This window comes from Notothenia rossii (assembly GCF_949606895.1).
Source record: "Notothenia rossii genome assembly, chromosome: 2".
NCBI classification, from domain to species: Eukaryota; Metazoa; Chordata; class Actinopteri; order Perciformes; family Nototheniidae; genus Notothenia; species Notothenia rossii.
In genome coordinates this window covers 74817944-74835927 of record NC_136904.1, presented here as the reverse complement: position 1 = coordinate 74835927, position 17984 = coordinate 74817944, and the positions used below count along the sequence as shown (strand labels likewise).

The window sequence follows — 17984 nt, the reverse complement described above, 5'->3', positions numbered from 1 at the left end:
CTGGCGACATTCTATTATTTTCGTCATAGGAATCCGGGGCGTGTACATTGAGGACCCATTGTTGACTTACCAGGAAAGAAACATCGTTTGTCGTTTACGTTCATCTTTTGCTATATCTGCCTTCCTAAGATCACTTTGCTGCACATTCAGTACTCGTATGTGAGGTTGTGGGTGAGAGGCCGATATCGTGACGCTTACAGGGAGGTATCGAACATTACAAAGTAGGTGACTGTGTGGATGCCTGTTCAAAACATTGCAAACTTCAATAAATCATTTAAATTATATATTTGTGTCCGACTTTCATTTGTTCATCGTTCTTAATGTGATGTATAGTAGCTTTGATAGCTGTCCATACCTTCAGACAGCGTAAAAGTAAAACACAAGTTGTTTATTCACAGCCCGAACGCTCATCGAGATGACTGGATCAGTCATGACAACTTATGATCAGCTCCGATTAAATTGTGATATCAATTCTGTAGCTAACCTCCAGGGAGCACGTTTATTTTATGAAATACCTGTATCCCTCTCATCACAACAAGACTCTACACTGTGCAGGAAAAACAATTACATACATGAAAATAACCTTGATGCATGGGAATTAAACACACAAACTAACAGATAAATCATCAGAAGAAGGCAGAGAGGAAGTAAATAACAACAGGAACACGGAAGGCAGACATAATTGCTTAGAAACGGGTGTCACATGAAATGTAAATGTTCTGGAAAGTTCCTTATACAGCTTTAGCCTTTTTTATCTCATGAAGTCCCTAAGTGACACACACTGAACAGTCTGGGGTCATGGTCCTTGTCATTTGCTTTTGTCTTCCCATAACAACATGTCCAAGATGTCCATGTGTCAGGCTAAAACATGTGACAGAACTAGCTAGATTTGGAAAGGTTTTTTGTTGCTAAAGTTAATATTCAAGCCATTTAAGAATAAAAATGCTTACATGACATGTCATTTGTTAAACATTAAGCTGTCTTCGGCTCTTTTCTGCTGTAACAAATGTAAATGTCCCCTCTGTGGGACGAATAAAGGTATTCTTATTCTGATTACATTTAACCTGTTGTGGAAACATTTCTTGATGAAATTGATATGAAACAAATGCCATAAATATTGCTGTGACACATGGTGTCACATCGGGACTTTAACCCTAAACATTCACAGTAAACCCGGAGTGACATATATGCACAATTAGAAATATGATTATGGTCTGGTCAGTTAATTTAGCTGATTCAATTATATTTAGTTAACATATGCTTTATTCTTCAATTCATAGTATGTTCAAACAAATGCAAACCAAAACATCATCCTTGTTAATTAAGTTATAAATAAGAGTTACTTTACCATTAAAGCCCAGATATTTGACACTAGGGGGGTTACTTGTCAGAAATGTGTCTATTTAGTCTAAATGACGTTCCCCTTAATTTCCCCAAAAGTAGAAATGGGTCCGGGTTCTTATGGGTTAAACGTATACACAAGTTATTGAGCCGTTTCCGCTCTACATCCTGAACTCCTCCCTTCTATGCAATGCACTTCCGTTTTGGCGGACTGTGTTTGTTTTGCTAGCTAGCTCCGTTGTGCCGACAAAGCACTGATATCGCAGAGACAAAGAGGATATAACAATTACAACATGAAGAAAAGTGGTTCGGGAACTACGTGTGCGGTAGTTGGTTGCAATCACTCGAGAAAGCACCTGAACGAGTGGTTAGATAGAGAGTGCTGCGACCACAAACCAGCACCCAGCCATGTTGTTCATTAAATACAGATAAACACAACAAATACTGCATGCATTGTATTTTTTAATATTATATATGAATATTTTCATAGTGATGTAATTGTGTGGGCTGCTTTTATATTTTAATTTGTAATACCTGTTAGGATTAAACATGTGATCTTTCTTGTTGAAGCCATTTCTTTAGTTTCCTCTCAACAATTAATTCATTCAGTGTTATTTATGTACAGTATGAGCTTAATATGAATGATGAACTGTGTTAAAAGAAATTGTAGCACTCTAAGGAACATATGAAATGCAATAATGCAATAACAGTGCAATAATGAAATTAAATTACATCAAACTTTATTTTCACTCAAACAGTACAGGCACATATGATATATTGCACAGCATAAAGAGATCATGTAAATTGTGCATTATGTAAACAACAGACAACTGTTGGCTCCTGTGGGCATGACCTAAATAAGGCAGTTTATTTTGGTTTTATGCTGGGCCACGTCGTCATGTTATCCTCCCAGTTTTGCACTGAATTCGGGTGGGGGAGAGTAACGCCATCTCCAGTCAAAGAAGTAGAATCGTGTTCCCAAGCTAGCATCACTGTTAGCATCGAAATCGCTGTGTTTACACCAGTGCCCGTCTGACTGTTTACACCGGTTTACACCGACAGACGCTGTGCAAAAGACTTCCGGCGGAAATGAAGTGCATTTGTGTAGTGTCATGGCGCTACCCGTGTTTTGGCGCGTAAACTTGTCTATAGGCTTAAAGGCATAATAGAACTACCGTATTATATGTATTCAACTTGTGCCCCGCTGGACTTACTTTTCCGTGGTTTTCCGTTACTGTGACATATCAGTATAGCCACGGAAGATAGTTTGTGTGTTTAATTCCCATGCATCAAGGTTATTTTCATGTATGTAATTGTTTTTCCTGCACAGTGAAGAGTCTTGTTGTGATGAGAGGGATACAGGTATTTCATAAAATAAACGTGCTCCCTGGAGGTTAGCTACAGAATTGATATCACAATTTAATCGGAGCTGATCACAAGTTGTCATGACTGATCCAGTCATCTCGATGAGCGTTCGGGCTCTGAATAAACAACTTGTGTTTTACTTTTAGGCTGTCTGAAGGTATGGACAGCTATCAAAGCTACTATACATCACATTAAGAACGATGAACAAATGAAAAAATATATAATTTAAATGATTTATTGAAGTTTGCAATGTTTTGAACAGGCATCCACACAGTCACCTACTTTGTAATGTTCGATACCTCCCTGTAAGCGTCACGATATCGGTCTCTCACCCACAACCTCACATACGAGTATTGAATGTGCAGCAAAGTGATCTTAGGAAGGCAGATATAGAAAAAGATGAACGTAAACGACAAACGATGTTTCTTTCCTGGTAAGTCAACAATGGGTCCTCAATGTACCCTATGACGAAAATAATAGAATGTCGCCGGTTGTCATGACTCAATTTATACTGCAACACCGGCAGTTGAGATTGCATACAGGATTGGGCAGGGGACTGATTTGAGACCCAGGCCTATGATTGTCACTATGCAGAGATATCAAGCTAAGGAAGCTATCTTGAAGCTGGCAAGAAGCAAGGGAGAGATTATTTTCCGTGACATGCGAGTGAAGATATTTCCTGATATTACTACGATATAGAGAACTGCAGTGACGCGTCGTAAAACCCGGAAGTAAGTTAGCATTTTTAGCACTTCCGGTTCCTTCCTCAAAAAGCAATGCATTTTTTCCATAGGGTTTTGTAAAATAGCTCGAAATAAGGTCTGTGGTTGACACAAATTTAAGAGATAAATCACGTTTTGTTCTACGACATTAAATACATCAGCAGTGACCCCACTGGGGATTTTTGAAGAGTTTACGTGTCTGAAAAACGATGGTTGTTACCGAATGACTGAATAGGACTACAGAAATTGTCGAGGCCGTTGTACGTCATTACGCCGAACACCTAAACACTCCCGCTAAGTTTGTTTCCCCCTGTGCTCTGCTTGAAAGCAAGTACCTGCCTATCTTTAGTATCTGTATATCTATATCTGACCATTAGAATCTGTATTTTTGAAATTGTCGTTTTTAACACCGTAGTTTTACAAATTATAGAATAATTAATTACCAGTGTTTTCCAATTTTACTCGGCAGTTCGTTTCGTTAGCTAACGTTAGCTAAAGCTAGCGCTACTAGTTAGCTACGCAATGGTTTGTTGCTTTACTCCGGGTTGCAGCCAGAGGTCTTCGCATGAAACGTGCTTCTTCTATCGTTTCCCGGCCAATGTTTTCCAAAGGAGAGTCTGGATTCATGTCATGAGGTAAGCTGACGTTACATCTTTGTCCATGTCACGGGGAAATGTAAATAATGGGTAGTGACTGTATCGCCGTTTTAGAGATGGCGCTGCTGAAAAGACCGCAACATAAGTAAAGATAATGAATACATCCTATTAAAACCTGTGTGGCTTATATGATAAGTCTAATTAGTACAAGCAGCATAACGTTTCACCATGTAACTAAAGATTGTAGTCAGGGAAATCAGTTTGACATATTGAACTATTAACAAATCACCTCTGGCTGGCAGAGAACTCTCTGCTCCATAGCTTCTCTTGGACGTAAAATCACATGTACATTTTACATTTATATTCAATTTAATATTCCATCCCTCATATACTTTTGTATATATAATAACTTATATTTTGTTTTTCTTGTTATGCTGCTGCAACACAAACATTTCCCAAATTGGGATCAATACAGTAATATCTTATCTTAATGAATTAAGAAATATAACTATTATAATTAGTGTAGCAGCTGACACCTATTTTCAATATGGATTAATCTACCATTTATTCAAAAAAATCAAAAGAGTGAAAATGTTCACGAGACTTATCAAAGTGCAAGGTTATATCTTTAGATGTTTTGTTTTAGCCTATGTACTGTATGTCTTAATGCTCTTACAGTATATGTGACGGTGTGACTTCTAGGAAACTAATATTTTATATCTTCCCAACAGACGAGCTGACAGGAAACCTAACACTCTAACAACCACAACATTGCAAAGGCGAGTAAATGTAAATTTAAAACAATTCACAATTTTTTTATTTCTTCTTCTTTCTTGCAGTGAGGTGAAGCTGACCTTGCACTTGGTGCCAGTAAGGATGTTCCTCACGCAGGCTGAATGTTTCTCCTTCCTTACTGACACAGAAGCCCTTGATTTGCAATGCTTCACTAATTGTCATTTCCCTGGCTCTGTAGGGACACTTTACCTCCAGCACAGCGGAAGACCCTACCAGACCATCTAGAGATGCCCCCAACAATCCTGATAGGGAGAGCCACAAATCTGACTCATGGACCTGCATCTGGGTTGCAGCGGTGAATGCCCTGACGCCCTCACATTCATTCATAGTCCCCCACTGTACAGACAAAATACCATCAAGGGCCTGTTGTTGCCCTAGCACCCTGGCAATAAAGGAAGCAGTCACACGCTTTGACCTCAGGACAGCTCCAAAGTTGCTGGCAGTCAACCTTCCTTTCCTGAACAAATGCCAGTTTGGGTTGGTTCGCTGACCAGTGGTAGCCACCTGAATTGCCCTCTGTTGCTCTTCAGACAATGCCATGCTTGCCACAATTGCCTCAGGTCCCTGATGCCCAACAGATTTGATAATTTCAGGAACAGTAAGTGTTTCCAAGCTGTCGTGTTCCTCTTCTGGCTCGGGGGAGACAAGCCAAGAAATTCCTGAGAACCTGCCCCCGAGTCTGTCCCTCAGCCAGTCACGATCTTCGGAGGTGGGCTCTCTTGTCAGCAGGTTAAATTAGTTATTGGTTTCAACAGTCACATTAAAACAGTTACTAAATCAGCTTACTATCACCTAAAGAAGATATCTAGGATTAAAAGACTAATGTCACAGCAGGATTTGGAAAAACGTGTCCATGCTTTTATCTTCAGTAGACTGGACTACTGCAATGGTGTCTTCACAGGTCTCACTAAAAAATCTATTAGACAGTTGCAGCTGATTCAGAACACCGCTGCTCGAGTCCTTACCAACACTAAGAAAGTGGATCACATCGCTCCAGTTCTGAAGTCTTTACACTGGCTTCCTGTGTGTCAAAGAATAGATTTCAAAATACTGCTGCTGTTTATAAAGCACTGAATGGTTTAGGACCAAAATGCATTTCTGACCTCCTGCTAAATGATGAACCATCCAGATCTCTCAGGTCTTCAGGGACTGGTCAGCTTTCTGTCCCCAGAGTCAGAACTAAACATGGTAAAGCAGCGTACAGTTATTATGCTCCAAATATCTGGAACAAACTCCCAGAAACCTGCAGGTCAGCTAAAACTCTTACTACTTTTAAATCCAGGCTGAAGACTTTTCTTTTTCTCGCTGCTTTTAATTGAACTATTCATATCTTAGACTGCACTGTAACTTTTATCTATGTATTTTTTCTTTTAATGTTTATTTTATTAGCTTTTCTTTTTAATGACTGATTTTAAATGTCATTTTCTTAATGTCTTTCATTTTTTGTAAAGCACTTTGAATTGCCTTGTGTTGAAAAGTGCTATATAAATAAACTTGCCTTGCCTAATAAAGATTTCATGTGACACATACAATTGATTTGTTGATGGGAATTAATGTGAATAAATTAACTCTAGGTTAACGGTACTCTTGCTATCACTACTCACCGACACTATAAACCTTGTCCCTCATGCTAGCCCTGACAACACCGGTAAGCACACCTTCATCTAGGCTGCACTGTTACGTGTCCTGACTTGTAGTGGTTCTCTCCTCTATCTACACTCTTCTTGTCATCTTTGTAAAACGATATCAGACTGGTAACTGACACAGCCATGACTTCTAGTTAAATTCAGTGTGGCTAAAATGAAAAGCTTTGTTAAAATATGCAAGCATGCGAAAGTTAAATTCAGCTTTATTGTCAAAAATTCTACATGTGGTATACATCCAGAAATATTGAAATATCGTTTCCCACAGTGTGACATGTATACATAAAACAAAACAAAAAGGGCCTAGATAAACGTGGTATACATTAAAAAAAACGGGCCTAGATAACCTGGGTATACAGTTTAAAATGTTAATATATTTAAAGTGTTCAAAGTGCAGTTTCAGTGCAAGTCAGTTGAAACTATCTTAAATTGGCGTGACGTTGAAGTCGTGCGACCCTGCTGCTGTACTGGCTTGTAGTTTGTTTATAGCATAACGTCAGCATTTCGCTTTTGGCGACTAGATTTATGATTCAAAAATTATAAAAGTAGAGTTGACATGTGGAGATTATCCGGCTGAACAAAACGTGATCCCTCTCTTAAATGTGTGTCAACCACAGACCTTATTTCGATCTATTTTCCAAAATCCTATGGAGAATTTGCATTGGTTTTTCGCAAAGGAACCGGAAGAAGTTTGCTTCCGGGTTTTACGACGCGTCACTGCGGTTCTCTATTGCCAGGAAGAGAGCCCTATTCAATGACGTCAGGATGAAGCTGCGCAAGGCTGAGGTGAGGCATGGACTATTGTTCCCCGCAACGCTCATCGTAACCTTCAATGGACAAACCAAACTTTATCGGGACTGTAGTGAAGCAGAGCATTTCTATAAAACAGTGATGAGCCCGGTTTCAGTTCAAACCAGAAATGGAGGTGGGAAATGACTGATTGACATGACCTGATAGATGGTATGATTATACATATAGGAGAAGAAATTAATTGTATTATGAAAATGGAAATTGTTGCAGTTTTGGTGATTTCCACAATTGTTTTATTTTCTTGTAGGCCAATATTCACTGGTCTATGAGTTATCTACTCATTTATTTGAAGTTATTTACTTCATCATCTGCGAGTATGAATTTATGTTTATTAGATTTTGAATAGTGTAAGTTGGTACTTAATGCGGGAAAAACAAAATCGTTATTAATAGGATCAAATCATCAGTTAAAAGGTGAACCAAAATTGCAACTACATTTAAACCATATTGAAATTGAACAGGTCAAAGAGACAAAATTGCTAGGTATAACCCTGGATCATAAATTATCTTGGTCTAAACAAATTGATAATGTTGTATGTAAAATGGGAAGGGGTGTGTCAGTTGTAAAAAGAATTGTAAAATATTTGCCTATGGATGTCAGTAGACAAGTTTTGGATGCTTTGGTTCTGTCGCAGCTTGATTATTGTTTGGTTATATGGTCTAGTGCTGCTGAAAAAGATTTAAACAAACTACAAGTAGCACAAAATAAGGCAGCACGATGTACACTGCAGTGCTCCTACAGAACCAGAGTCACTGAAATGCTGGAGACATTGAAATGGTTAACTGTCAGACAGAGGTCAACTTATATTTTATTACATTTTGTCAGAAATATTACAGTGACTCACTCACCAGATATATTATCACAAAGGTTTATAGCGCAATATGCACAACATAACTATCAAACACGACATACAATAGAAGGAAGGTTTGTATTACCCAAATCTAAATCAAATATGGGACAGAAAACAGTCATGTACAGAGCCATGATCAGCTGGAACTCTTTACCGAGTCACATCATTCAGGAACATTCTCAAGTACATTTCAAAAGGTTGCTAAAAAATTATTGAAGTATTATAAAGTAAATTTTAACTGTGCCTGTGGCTATGTATGCATATATTATGATGTAAACTTATCTGTATTTACTTTTGTTTGGCCTTAGGATGGCGATAATTTGATGACCATTTTAGTTTTCACTTCATTTCACTGTAAATTGCATGCAATGATGAGCTGTTTTGTTTTGTTTTAATTTTGTTTTGTTTTAATGTTGTTGTTTGTATGTTTATGTATGTTTTGAGTGTGTGAGGACCCCAGGAAGAATAGCCAATGCTCATGCTAGTGCTAATGGGGATCCTAATAAAGACAAAGACAAAGACATGCACTCGCATGAGTAAACCCTTCATATACACATGTAAGCACTCAGTGCACACACCTCCTGAACTTTGAGGTTGCTGATTGCATTAATATTATTAGCTGTTTTCACTCACGCATGAGTTTATTTTGTTCTATTTTTGCTAACATTTCAGACTACCTAGCACATTTTAAATCACTATTAAGTGGGTGGTCATTAAGGATTAGCCATGCATTACAGCGTATGTAATATAAAAGTGCTGGAAGCTGTACGGTGCTTTACACCTAACCCCTCCAGCCCTATTTCATCTCACACCACGTTTTGTTCAGTTAAAAAATGTTTCTTGATTAAATGCATATTTTAGTCATTTATGTTCTCTGTCATCATGAGTTGCGCATTTCAATAATGTTTCAATAATGCGAGTAAAATGAGAGTTGGTTTACAAATATTTTTGTATTGCAGAAACACCGTTTTATTTTTGCTTACGCACGTTTTGCACATTTCTTAATGTTAGCAACAGTAAGTCTCTGGCTAACAAGCTCAAACCCATACAGCCCACAGCTCTCATGTCATATAGCCTCAGACCCCTAAGACGAGATTCTCCACCAGCACCCTTAAAACCCTAAAACCCCTATTGCTAACTCCCCATACGTCCCCAAGATAAAGTGAAAACTACAGTACAAACAGATTTCCTAGAGACACTAGAATCAATTGGAAAAACGTGTCAGTGGCAACATTTTACTTACTGAATACACATGAGAGAAGCAGGCCTACATGTATATCCACATAATGAGTCAGCTCTGTAATATTAAAGATATAATATACAATAATGGCTTTCGTGGCAGTTACATCTGCTGACCTCTCCTGGGAGCTCAGCGCAATTATTTACCCTGCAGAAATTCATAGAGCAAAGCTAATGCAATTCATCCAAGAAAAGAAGATGTGGCTTTCTCAACTTATTTTCAATTAAAGATGATCTTATGGGAGAAAGAAATAGCTGTGTGGATCTTTTATCCAAGTGACTTGAAATACCTACAACGTAGTTTGAAATGCAATAATTGAGTGTCAGCATGGATGTGTGGCAATTATTGCTGACAAGGTGGACGGGTGTTAATTTACGGTTTGCATTTCCATATACAAACCTGGTCAACCCCTGAATTTCTTGTTATGCTATACAGCCTCATTGTATAGTGTCGGCATCATTGAAAACCTCCTTACTCTGTATTCAGTGAATGTTCTTGTCAAACTAAATGCTTGCTGAGGTCAACTGGTTCTCCTAGATCAATAAGACTAAGAGTCTGCAGCCACGCTAGCTCAGTGAGGCTATGTTCAAGCTAAAGAGGGAAGAGAGAACCTTGCATCTTAAGAAACAATTAGCTTTTGAATTCAAATGTTTGTATATTCGCACACATTTAAGGGACAAGGCTAAGATTGTTAAAAATCAAGTATCAAGGGTGCGAACTGTTAACATCAAAGATATAAGTTGATTTTACTTCATTCACAGGTTAATCAACAAAGGTGGTAGGACTCATATAATTATTGTGACTTTACAGTAAAGACGTTTAAGCTTACGCTGCATATTTTGTGTTCCAACAGGTCCGTCTCTTGTTGGGACTCTGAAGAAGGACTGGGCCTCTCCGAACAGCATTGCTCTCTCGTGGCAGCAGCCGGAACAAACACCACAGGGCATCCTCGACTACGAGATCAAATATTATCAAAAGGTACAGTTACTTTTGCTGATGGACAGGTCCTGTCTAGAATATAAGAGCAGTAGTGGTTATCGATCAAGCAAGTGTGTGATATATGTTGAAGAACAATCATTTGAATTATTTGAGTTTAAACAAGAACATCTAGCTTAGACCAAAACAGTTCTTGGTTCCTTGCTTACTAGCTAACTAATTGTCACATGACACACTGTTGACGTTAGACTTCATTCAGAGCCGGCCCGACCCAGTAAGCGACATAAGCGGCCGCTTAGGGCCCCGCAGCCACTAGGGGCCCCCTAGCAACAAGAAAAAAAATGGAAAAAATATATATATATGAAAAGAAAAAAAAAATCTCAGTACACCGTCGCCGTGATAAATATGTTTAATTAATGTTGTTAATATGCCTAGATTGCCTACTCTCAAAGTCATGTATTATATTATTGAGTCCATCATAATACATTAACCGTGCTTTACCTGAACCTCATCATGATGATGATAGAGACGACGGCAGAATTGTAATTTCCCGTGTTCAGTGAATGCAACAGAGGCAAGACACCAGACCAACCAGAGAGTTGAATGGAAATAAACATCTGTCTTATTGGCTGACAGGTACCTATCCTGTGAGCTGTGACAATGTTTAAAATAAACTGTCAGTCGGACTCAGAGTTTTTGAAGATGGACATAAGAACATCTTTTCTTAAAGGTGACCTATCATGCAAAATGCACTTTTGTACATCTTGGATACATGAATATGTGTCCCCGGTTTTCCAGGGAACTCACCAAGTGTCAGAAAACACAATCCTCTCTATTTTCCTCCATACCCAAATCTCTTAAAAAGGAGCTGCAACGGATCTGATACAGACTGATCCAGATTTGAACACTTCTGTGACGTCACAGAAGTGGCGCTACGGCTATTGGGCCAACTCCACCAATCAGGAGGAGACAGCCACGGACATTGCCGTTCCAAAGCGCTGGAGACGCTGTAGTATGCCAGGCCTGTAGATGGTGCTATTCTCACAGAATCAGCCCATGAAAAGACAGTGTTAAATTGAGCGAAATGAGGAATGGCTAAAATGCATGATCTGTTTGGTATTTTGGAAAATAAAAAGTATAAATATGCCTTATATAGGTATGGTCCTACACTATATTATTCAAATATAGCATGATAGGTCCACTTTAAAAAAGACGAAAATTCTCAAGTGGTGGCTCACACAGCAACCCCAGAGCCACCACTTGAGCCAGGTAAATGGTATGCAAATGTCAGTAAACTTCCAAGATATGCGAACATGTAAGCAAAGCATAAATTACAGCTACGTTGACGTTACTTTGAATCGCGGGGGGAAGCTAAACCGTTAGCAAGTAGCTATAGCTAGCCAGATATATTAAATAAACACTTAGTCATACAATCTAAATGTTATGTTTTTTAGCATTACCTAGTGATTTCAAAGAAAGCTCTCTGGAAAATGTTGACTTACTGTTCGACATGAAGCTACCTTACAGTACACAGTTGATACTGAGTCCTGTCAGTTAGTGTTTCATGGTGAGCTTAGCTAAGCATCAACCTAGCACTGAAATATATGGATGTTATGTGACAGTATTTCTGAGAAAAACTCAGCTGAACTGGTGGCATGCCACTGCTTTACGTGTCGTCAGCATGTTTGAACGTATTTTCAGCAGCCACTGACGTTGCCATAACAACACCTGAATTTAAATGTGCAACCTCTTTTTGTGACAGATTTTTACATGAAATTATAATTCTTCTGAATGATACTCCTATTGACAGCTAGTTTCTATGTGAAAATTATGAGATGGACAGCCAGAGAGAATAAATGAAAAACAGTTGTGAAATACTATGACAAAACAAGAATACAGTTTAAAAGGGGAGTGATTTGTAAAATATAAGAAAAATAAAATCTGTTTATAGTTCTGTTTCATATGGATGTTGAGAGATGTATACATAGATCTCCTAATTTTGCTCTCAAAGTGCACCAGATTGATGCTTTTAACTTCAATATTTAAAAAAAAATCTTCCCCGGGGAGCATGCCCCTCGACCCCCTAGCGGAGATGAGGACCCCTCTAGAGGATGTTAGTTCCACAGTGTTTACATGCTTATTTATACAATATGTGTGCTCATGCTAACATCATAAGACAAAAGTTGGTTCCGTGTTGTGTGTAGTGAGAACGTGCTAGAGTGAGGGGGGCCCGCAAACCAAAGCTCGATTAGGGCCCCCAAAAGTCTAGGGCCGGCCCTGACTTCATTCCAATGGTTACCATAATGCTAACTGAATTTGTTTGCAATCCCCTTAAGCGTAACATTGGTATACTGTATGTTTATCTAAATGTCTTACGAAGGAGACTAAAAACTAGAAACAACTGGATTTGAATAGGTTTGATATCAAGACAACTAAAAGCTTTTCCAATATGCATAGCCTCTTATACTCTAATTAAACATAATTTATGCCCATCATGTTATACGGATTGCGTACTATATGGGCTTGTTTTCAAACACCTCTTCTAGAAATAAGTCCTTAGAAGAGAACAATAGATCAATGGCTATTTGTAAATGAGGGGTTAAAGTAGTACAGATGTGCTGATTTTTGCAGAATGAGATGTGTATGAATAACCCAAACTAAATAAACCTTTACCAATTTGATATCTTAATATTGTATTTAGGTATAGTTTATATTTGTTAGTACCCATGTTGACATTCCCACCCCCTTGCCATTTTGATTTGCAAACGCAATCCTACTGCACACTTGGAACTAGAATCGCTCGGACCGCACTATGAGCAGCTGGATTTGGGCTGAGTTTCCTCAAAAGCCAACCACATCAGCTTCTATCATCTTGAGAATGGCCATAACCATCCCTCCTAAGAGAACACACTTTGTTTTGTTTTGCTGCCGTTTAATGGTCCCATGGAACAAATAGATTCTGTAGTACCAATTATAGGATTATAATGCACTCTAAGTATGCTTCAAAGGAAAAATAATAACCCTTTTTAAAGCTGAATAGACAATGAATGTATGTTCATTATGCATAATTGTGTGCCAAGCATTACTTTTAAATGATAAAGCAGTACAACTCTCGATGATGGTAGTTTAATAAAATGATGTGTGAATTTTTCTAAAACCTGAGGGCAAGCCTTGTCACTGGTTGCACAAACAGCAAGTATTAATGTTAATCGAGGTAAAGCTGTCCTTCAGGCACTAGATCATGTTTTATCTAAACCTGTCCTCAATTGCTTGGAATCCTTTTCCCTCTCTCCCAAACAGGAACATGAGCAGTTGAGCTATTCTTCAACACGCACCAAGGCTCCCAGTGTGATCATCTCAGGTTTAAAACCAGCCACATGGTACGTCTTCAGTGTTCGCACCCGCACGCCCGCTGGATACAGCTCCTACACCCCTAAATATGAATACAAAACTACAGGAGACTGTAAGTACCTGAAACCATTGGAAACATCTGTCTTGTCCTTCTTTGAACATGTGTATTGGCACCTTTTTCATAGCTAAATGATGTGGCAGAAAAATAAAATTGTTTATAGCATGTATTGGCGCCTCATCCTTCAAACGACTAGAAAGAACTTTTGGATTTAGGTTAGTATTATTTGTATGTACGTTTTAGGCTTAGGATCAGTTTAAACTCTTGCGTGAAAATAACAAATTAAGCAGAGGAACAGCATCAGCAGGCTGCAAGCAGCAGTTCAGGGTCAGATGAAGTTCATGTACTGTAGCCTGGAGCAGCGCTCAGGGCAGCCTTCACCAAGAGCACAACAGCTAATAATAAGGCTGGATATGAGCCCACCAACAGCAGCATCCTGTCTAGCATCCAGACAAGCAACTTCTTCATAAACCTTGGTACCCAATAAAGAAATAAATCATAGTATATGACAAAATCACACATTATAGCATAGCACTGCAATGGTCCAACTTTGTTAAAATTCAGGTCAAGTTTCTCCACTCTTAAAATTCTTACAACATCATGCACATTTTTGCCGATATGTATCGTCTTTTTTCTTATTTCACAGCTTATTATCACTTAGTATGAAATCTACTTGTTCTTACTGTTTATTATGAACAACCTTATTTGGGACCATAGAGACATTATAAAATGAACACAAATTTTATCACAATTCCTGTGTTTTGTCATACTGTTTGCCTCTGAATTAGATTCTCTAGGAATATAGTTCAAAGACTGCAATGCTATTCAGATACATGGTAACGGAGGCATTTCAGAAGCACATATTTCATGATTTTCACAGTGTAAGTCTTATAGTTCAGTGCTTTTAATACAAAATGCGAGTGTAAAGCATTGTAATAATGTCAGGTGAGGGTTCATTATAGAATTCTAAAATGTATCCGTACTATTGTCGGGTCGCCTATCTGTTAACTGTGTTTACATTGCAACCCTAATCTTTAGCCTTCCTACAGCGTGACTTTATATAGGTTGCATTCACCCTAAACTCTTTAAAGGTGAGGATATCACTTACAATAGCTATTGAAATATTGAATACAATCCACAAGAGAGTCTGACAATAAAGTCTTGATGTTTGGAGTATTTTGAATCAATATTTTTCTGTGTGTCTGAGCAGTAGCTTTATTGCAAATCTACTCATAAAATACAAAGGTCCAGCTGCCCTTTTATGTTGGTGCAGGTATTGTTGAGAGGTGATTTGGCTTGGCAGTGGCCCTCTCCCTTCCAAAGCTGCAGAGCTTTGCTTTATCTGCGGATCAGACGGTGCTCGGCCCAGCCTTTGTGTAGCCTGGCCTTTTATCTGAAAGAGAAAGCAGATTTGGCCTCTGTCGCTCTCGCCCTGCCTGTCAGTCTGTCTGTCCGCCTGTCAGTCACTGTCCCATGCGCCCGTTTTTCCGACCGCCTGTCACTTCCGCCTCTCTCTTTCTCTCTTGTTTGTCTTTACCTCGCTTCTGTCACCTATTTTCCTCAGACCTCACCTTACATTCTCTATCCTGTCCTCTGCAACCTTCCCCTCTATCTCCACACACACACACACACACACACACACACACACACACACACACACACACACACACACACACACACACACACACACACACACACCTCATTACAGCAGCAGCTTCAGTCCAACACATCTGCTTAGTTAGTGATGTGAAGAGTGTGTGAAGCTGACGCCTGGGAGGATTGTCTTGTGTGATCTGGCCACCACCACTTTCACTCTCCCTCCCTCTGAGTGGACTGTAATTACTTTTATCCAGCCAAACACACACACACTCACACACACACACACACGCATTCTTGACACCCACATACTGTATAAACTCACACATGAGCCTCTCTCTTTGGGCTGGCGACCACGCACCCTGATCTCCAATTCATATTCATTAAGCGTGAAATATTATAGAAATAAGTTTGGTAATAGCAATCATCTTTCAATTATCTTGGATTCGTTAGCCTTGTGACAAGACACAGAAAAGGGAAAATCATGAATATCAAATGGGACCAATTTAACCAAATGATCATGGACTAAATCACAATTTCATGAATGAATAATATTAATTAAACAGCAGCAGGCATATGAATCATTCCAGTACCAAAGCTGACGGCGGGTTTTCTGCATTACAAAGGGCTGATCAGACGTCTCTCCGTAATATCTGCCTATATACACGCTCTATGGTGCACTGATGGAGTAGATTATTGAAGATGATGGTGAATGAAAAATCGGCGCTTTCTTCTCACTTTACCCCGCCTCACATCTAATTTACTTCTTTTCTCTCCTCACTGCTTTTATCATCTGCACCTCGCTCTTTACACTGAACTTCTTAAACTTCCTGTTCCCCATCGTTTTTCCACTTCCGGTTCTTCTTCTTCGTTGCCTTCCTATTCACCTCCCTTTTTGCTCAGCCTTTCCTCTCATTTCTTTCCTCGTAACTAACCTCTATTATTTTCTCTTTTCAGCATCAGACATTGCTTCGGACCAAGGCCAGGTGTTGGTCATCGTCACAGCAGCAGTCGGCGGCTTCACCCTCCTCGTCATCCTCACCCTCTTTTTCCTGATCACTGGAAGGTAAAGAGCACTTCAATATTCACTATGTATGCAAAGAGAGTCTCATTCATTGTGTTGCTACTTTAATGTGTGGCTTAATTTCAAATTGATGTACTTCCATGCATATTAAGTTCCTTTCTCTGATATATTGATACAAATATGTCTCTTTTTTTCTTGTCAGTGAAGTGTTATTGTAATGTAATGGTCTAAATCCTGTTGTCGAGTATTTTCAACTTTTAGGATTGTTCCAATCCCTATTGAATGATATAATCATATAATCATCCAATGTAACTCTCACCTGTTTTTCTGTAAAGAGCCCTTGTTTTTTTAATGCTGTCAACTGCCCAATCCCAATGTCCACGCTGACTGAATGCCCGTTTGGAGGTGCGTTCCCTAAAGTCCAGAGGGTTTAAGCCTATACCATTGTCGAATCGTCTAGAGCTTGAAGGCAAAAACAGACATTTTAAACCCTATGCACACTTACGGTAAGTCCACATTTCGGCAGCCATTACCTGAGGGAATTACCGACAACTGTGACATTAAACACAGGGTTACCAGAGGAAATCCAGAGGGGCTTGAGAGCAAAAAGGTAAACAGAGTAGGAGACTCGTGACTACATTTTCCCAGAAGAAAACATGGAGTATTTAAAATGATGATCAAGATAACAGAGAAATGTAGGCATATACTGCATTATAATACACTGCCATATTGATACCATTAAAAGCCCTTGCAGCCTCTCCCAGTCCCTCGTGTTTTAGGGCTTAAGGCCTTTGGAATTGGGCAATTATGTCATTGTAATTCATCTAAATCTACCACCAACTGAAAACTATAAAAGGGACAATCCCAAAGTTTCAAAGGAAGCACATTTCACTTTCTTGTTAATACTGTACAACTTGCCAATGAGCTATCATTTTACTGGATAGCCGTTTCAAAATGTCTGCTTAATAGGTTGACTTTTTGGTGTTCCTTTAGAGTACTTTACAAGCTTTGTTATCCCCTTGCCTCGCAGTTAAGAACCTCAATATTTCCTCCAGTGAGAATATTAAAGAAGCTTTTATTATTTAAAAAAATATGGATTATAGCTTCTTTAAAGATATTATTGTATTAGGCTTTTGTAACTGGTCCTCATTATTGAGATAGACTGAACCCTAGAAAGATATACTTCTTGAAGCATTTATCACGTAAGCATCTGACTTGGTAACAGAGACGATGAGAAAGACATTTACACATGTGTTCTTAAGCAAAGCCTCAGTAAGCCCAGACCTTTAGACCTTAAAGCATTTGAGAGTGCACAAAAACAAGAGCAGATCATTATGGTTGATTGCATATTCTTCTGAAATTACCAGGGTTCATATGATTTGCATATAGAATTTCAACCTCTGAGGGCATTTGTAAATAATGAGTGTAATTCAAAGGACAGTTAGGGGGGAGAGAGGACCGAAGTTAACCTTTATTCTACAGAAATGTCAGCAAGAGTGATTCAAAACGGATTTTTCTATTGTGATATGGATGCATCTACCATTAATTAGATACTCCAGAGAACAAATCTACACTCATCCCTCTATTGAAATAACAACATGTATGTTTTTCACACATCCTGTCACATGTGCTTTCACAGCTTCTGAAAATCCAATTT

The 17984-nt window shown here is 38.8% G+C and overlaps 1 protein-coding gene across 2 annotated transcripts in view; it reads left to right on the top strand.

The window, feature by feature from the left end:
- Positions 1-17984, top strand: part of LOC307029403 (ephrin type-A receptor 6-like) — a 328394-nt gene that overhangs the window by 290128 nt on the left and 20282 nt on the right. For both annotated transcript variants that reach the window (XM_079665352.1, XM_079665351.1), the window contains exons 6-8: positions 10216-10340; positions 13599-13761; positions 16261-16369. In XM_079665352.1, coding sequence (XP_079521478.1) covers positions 10216-10340; positions 13599-13761; positions 16261-16369 — 397 coding nt within the window. The remainder of the gene's footprint in view (positions 1-10215; positions 10341-13598; positions 13762-16260; positions 16370-17984) is intronic.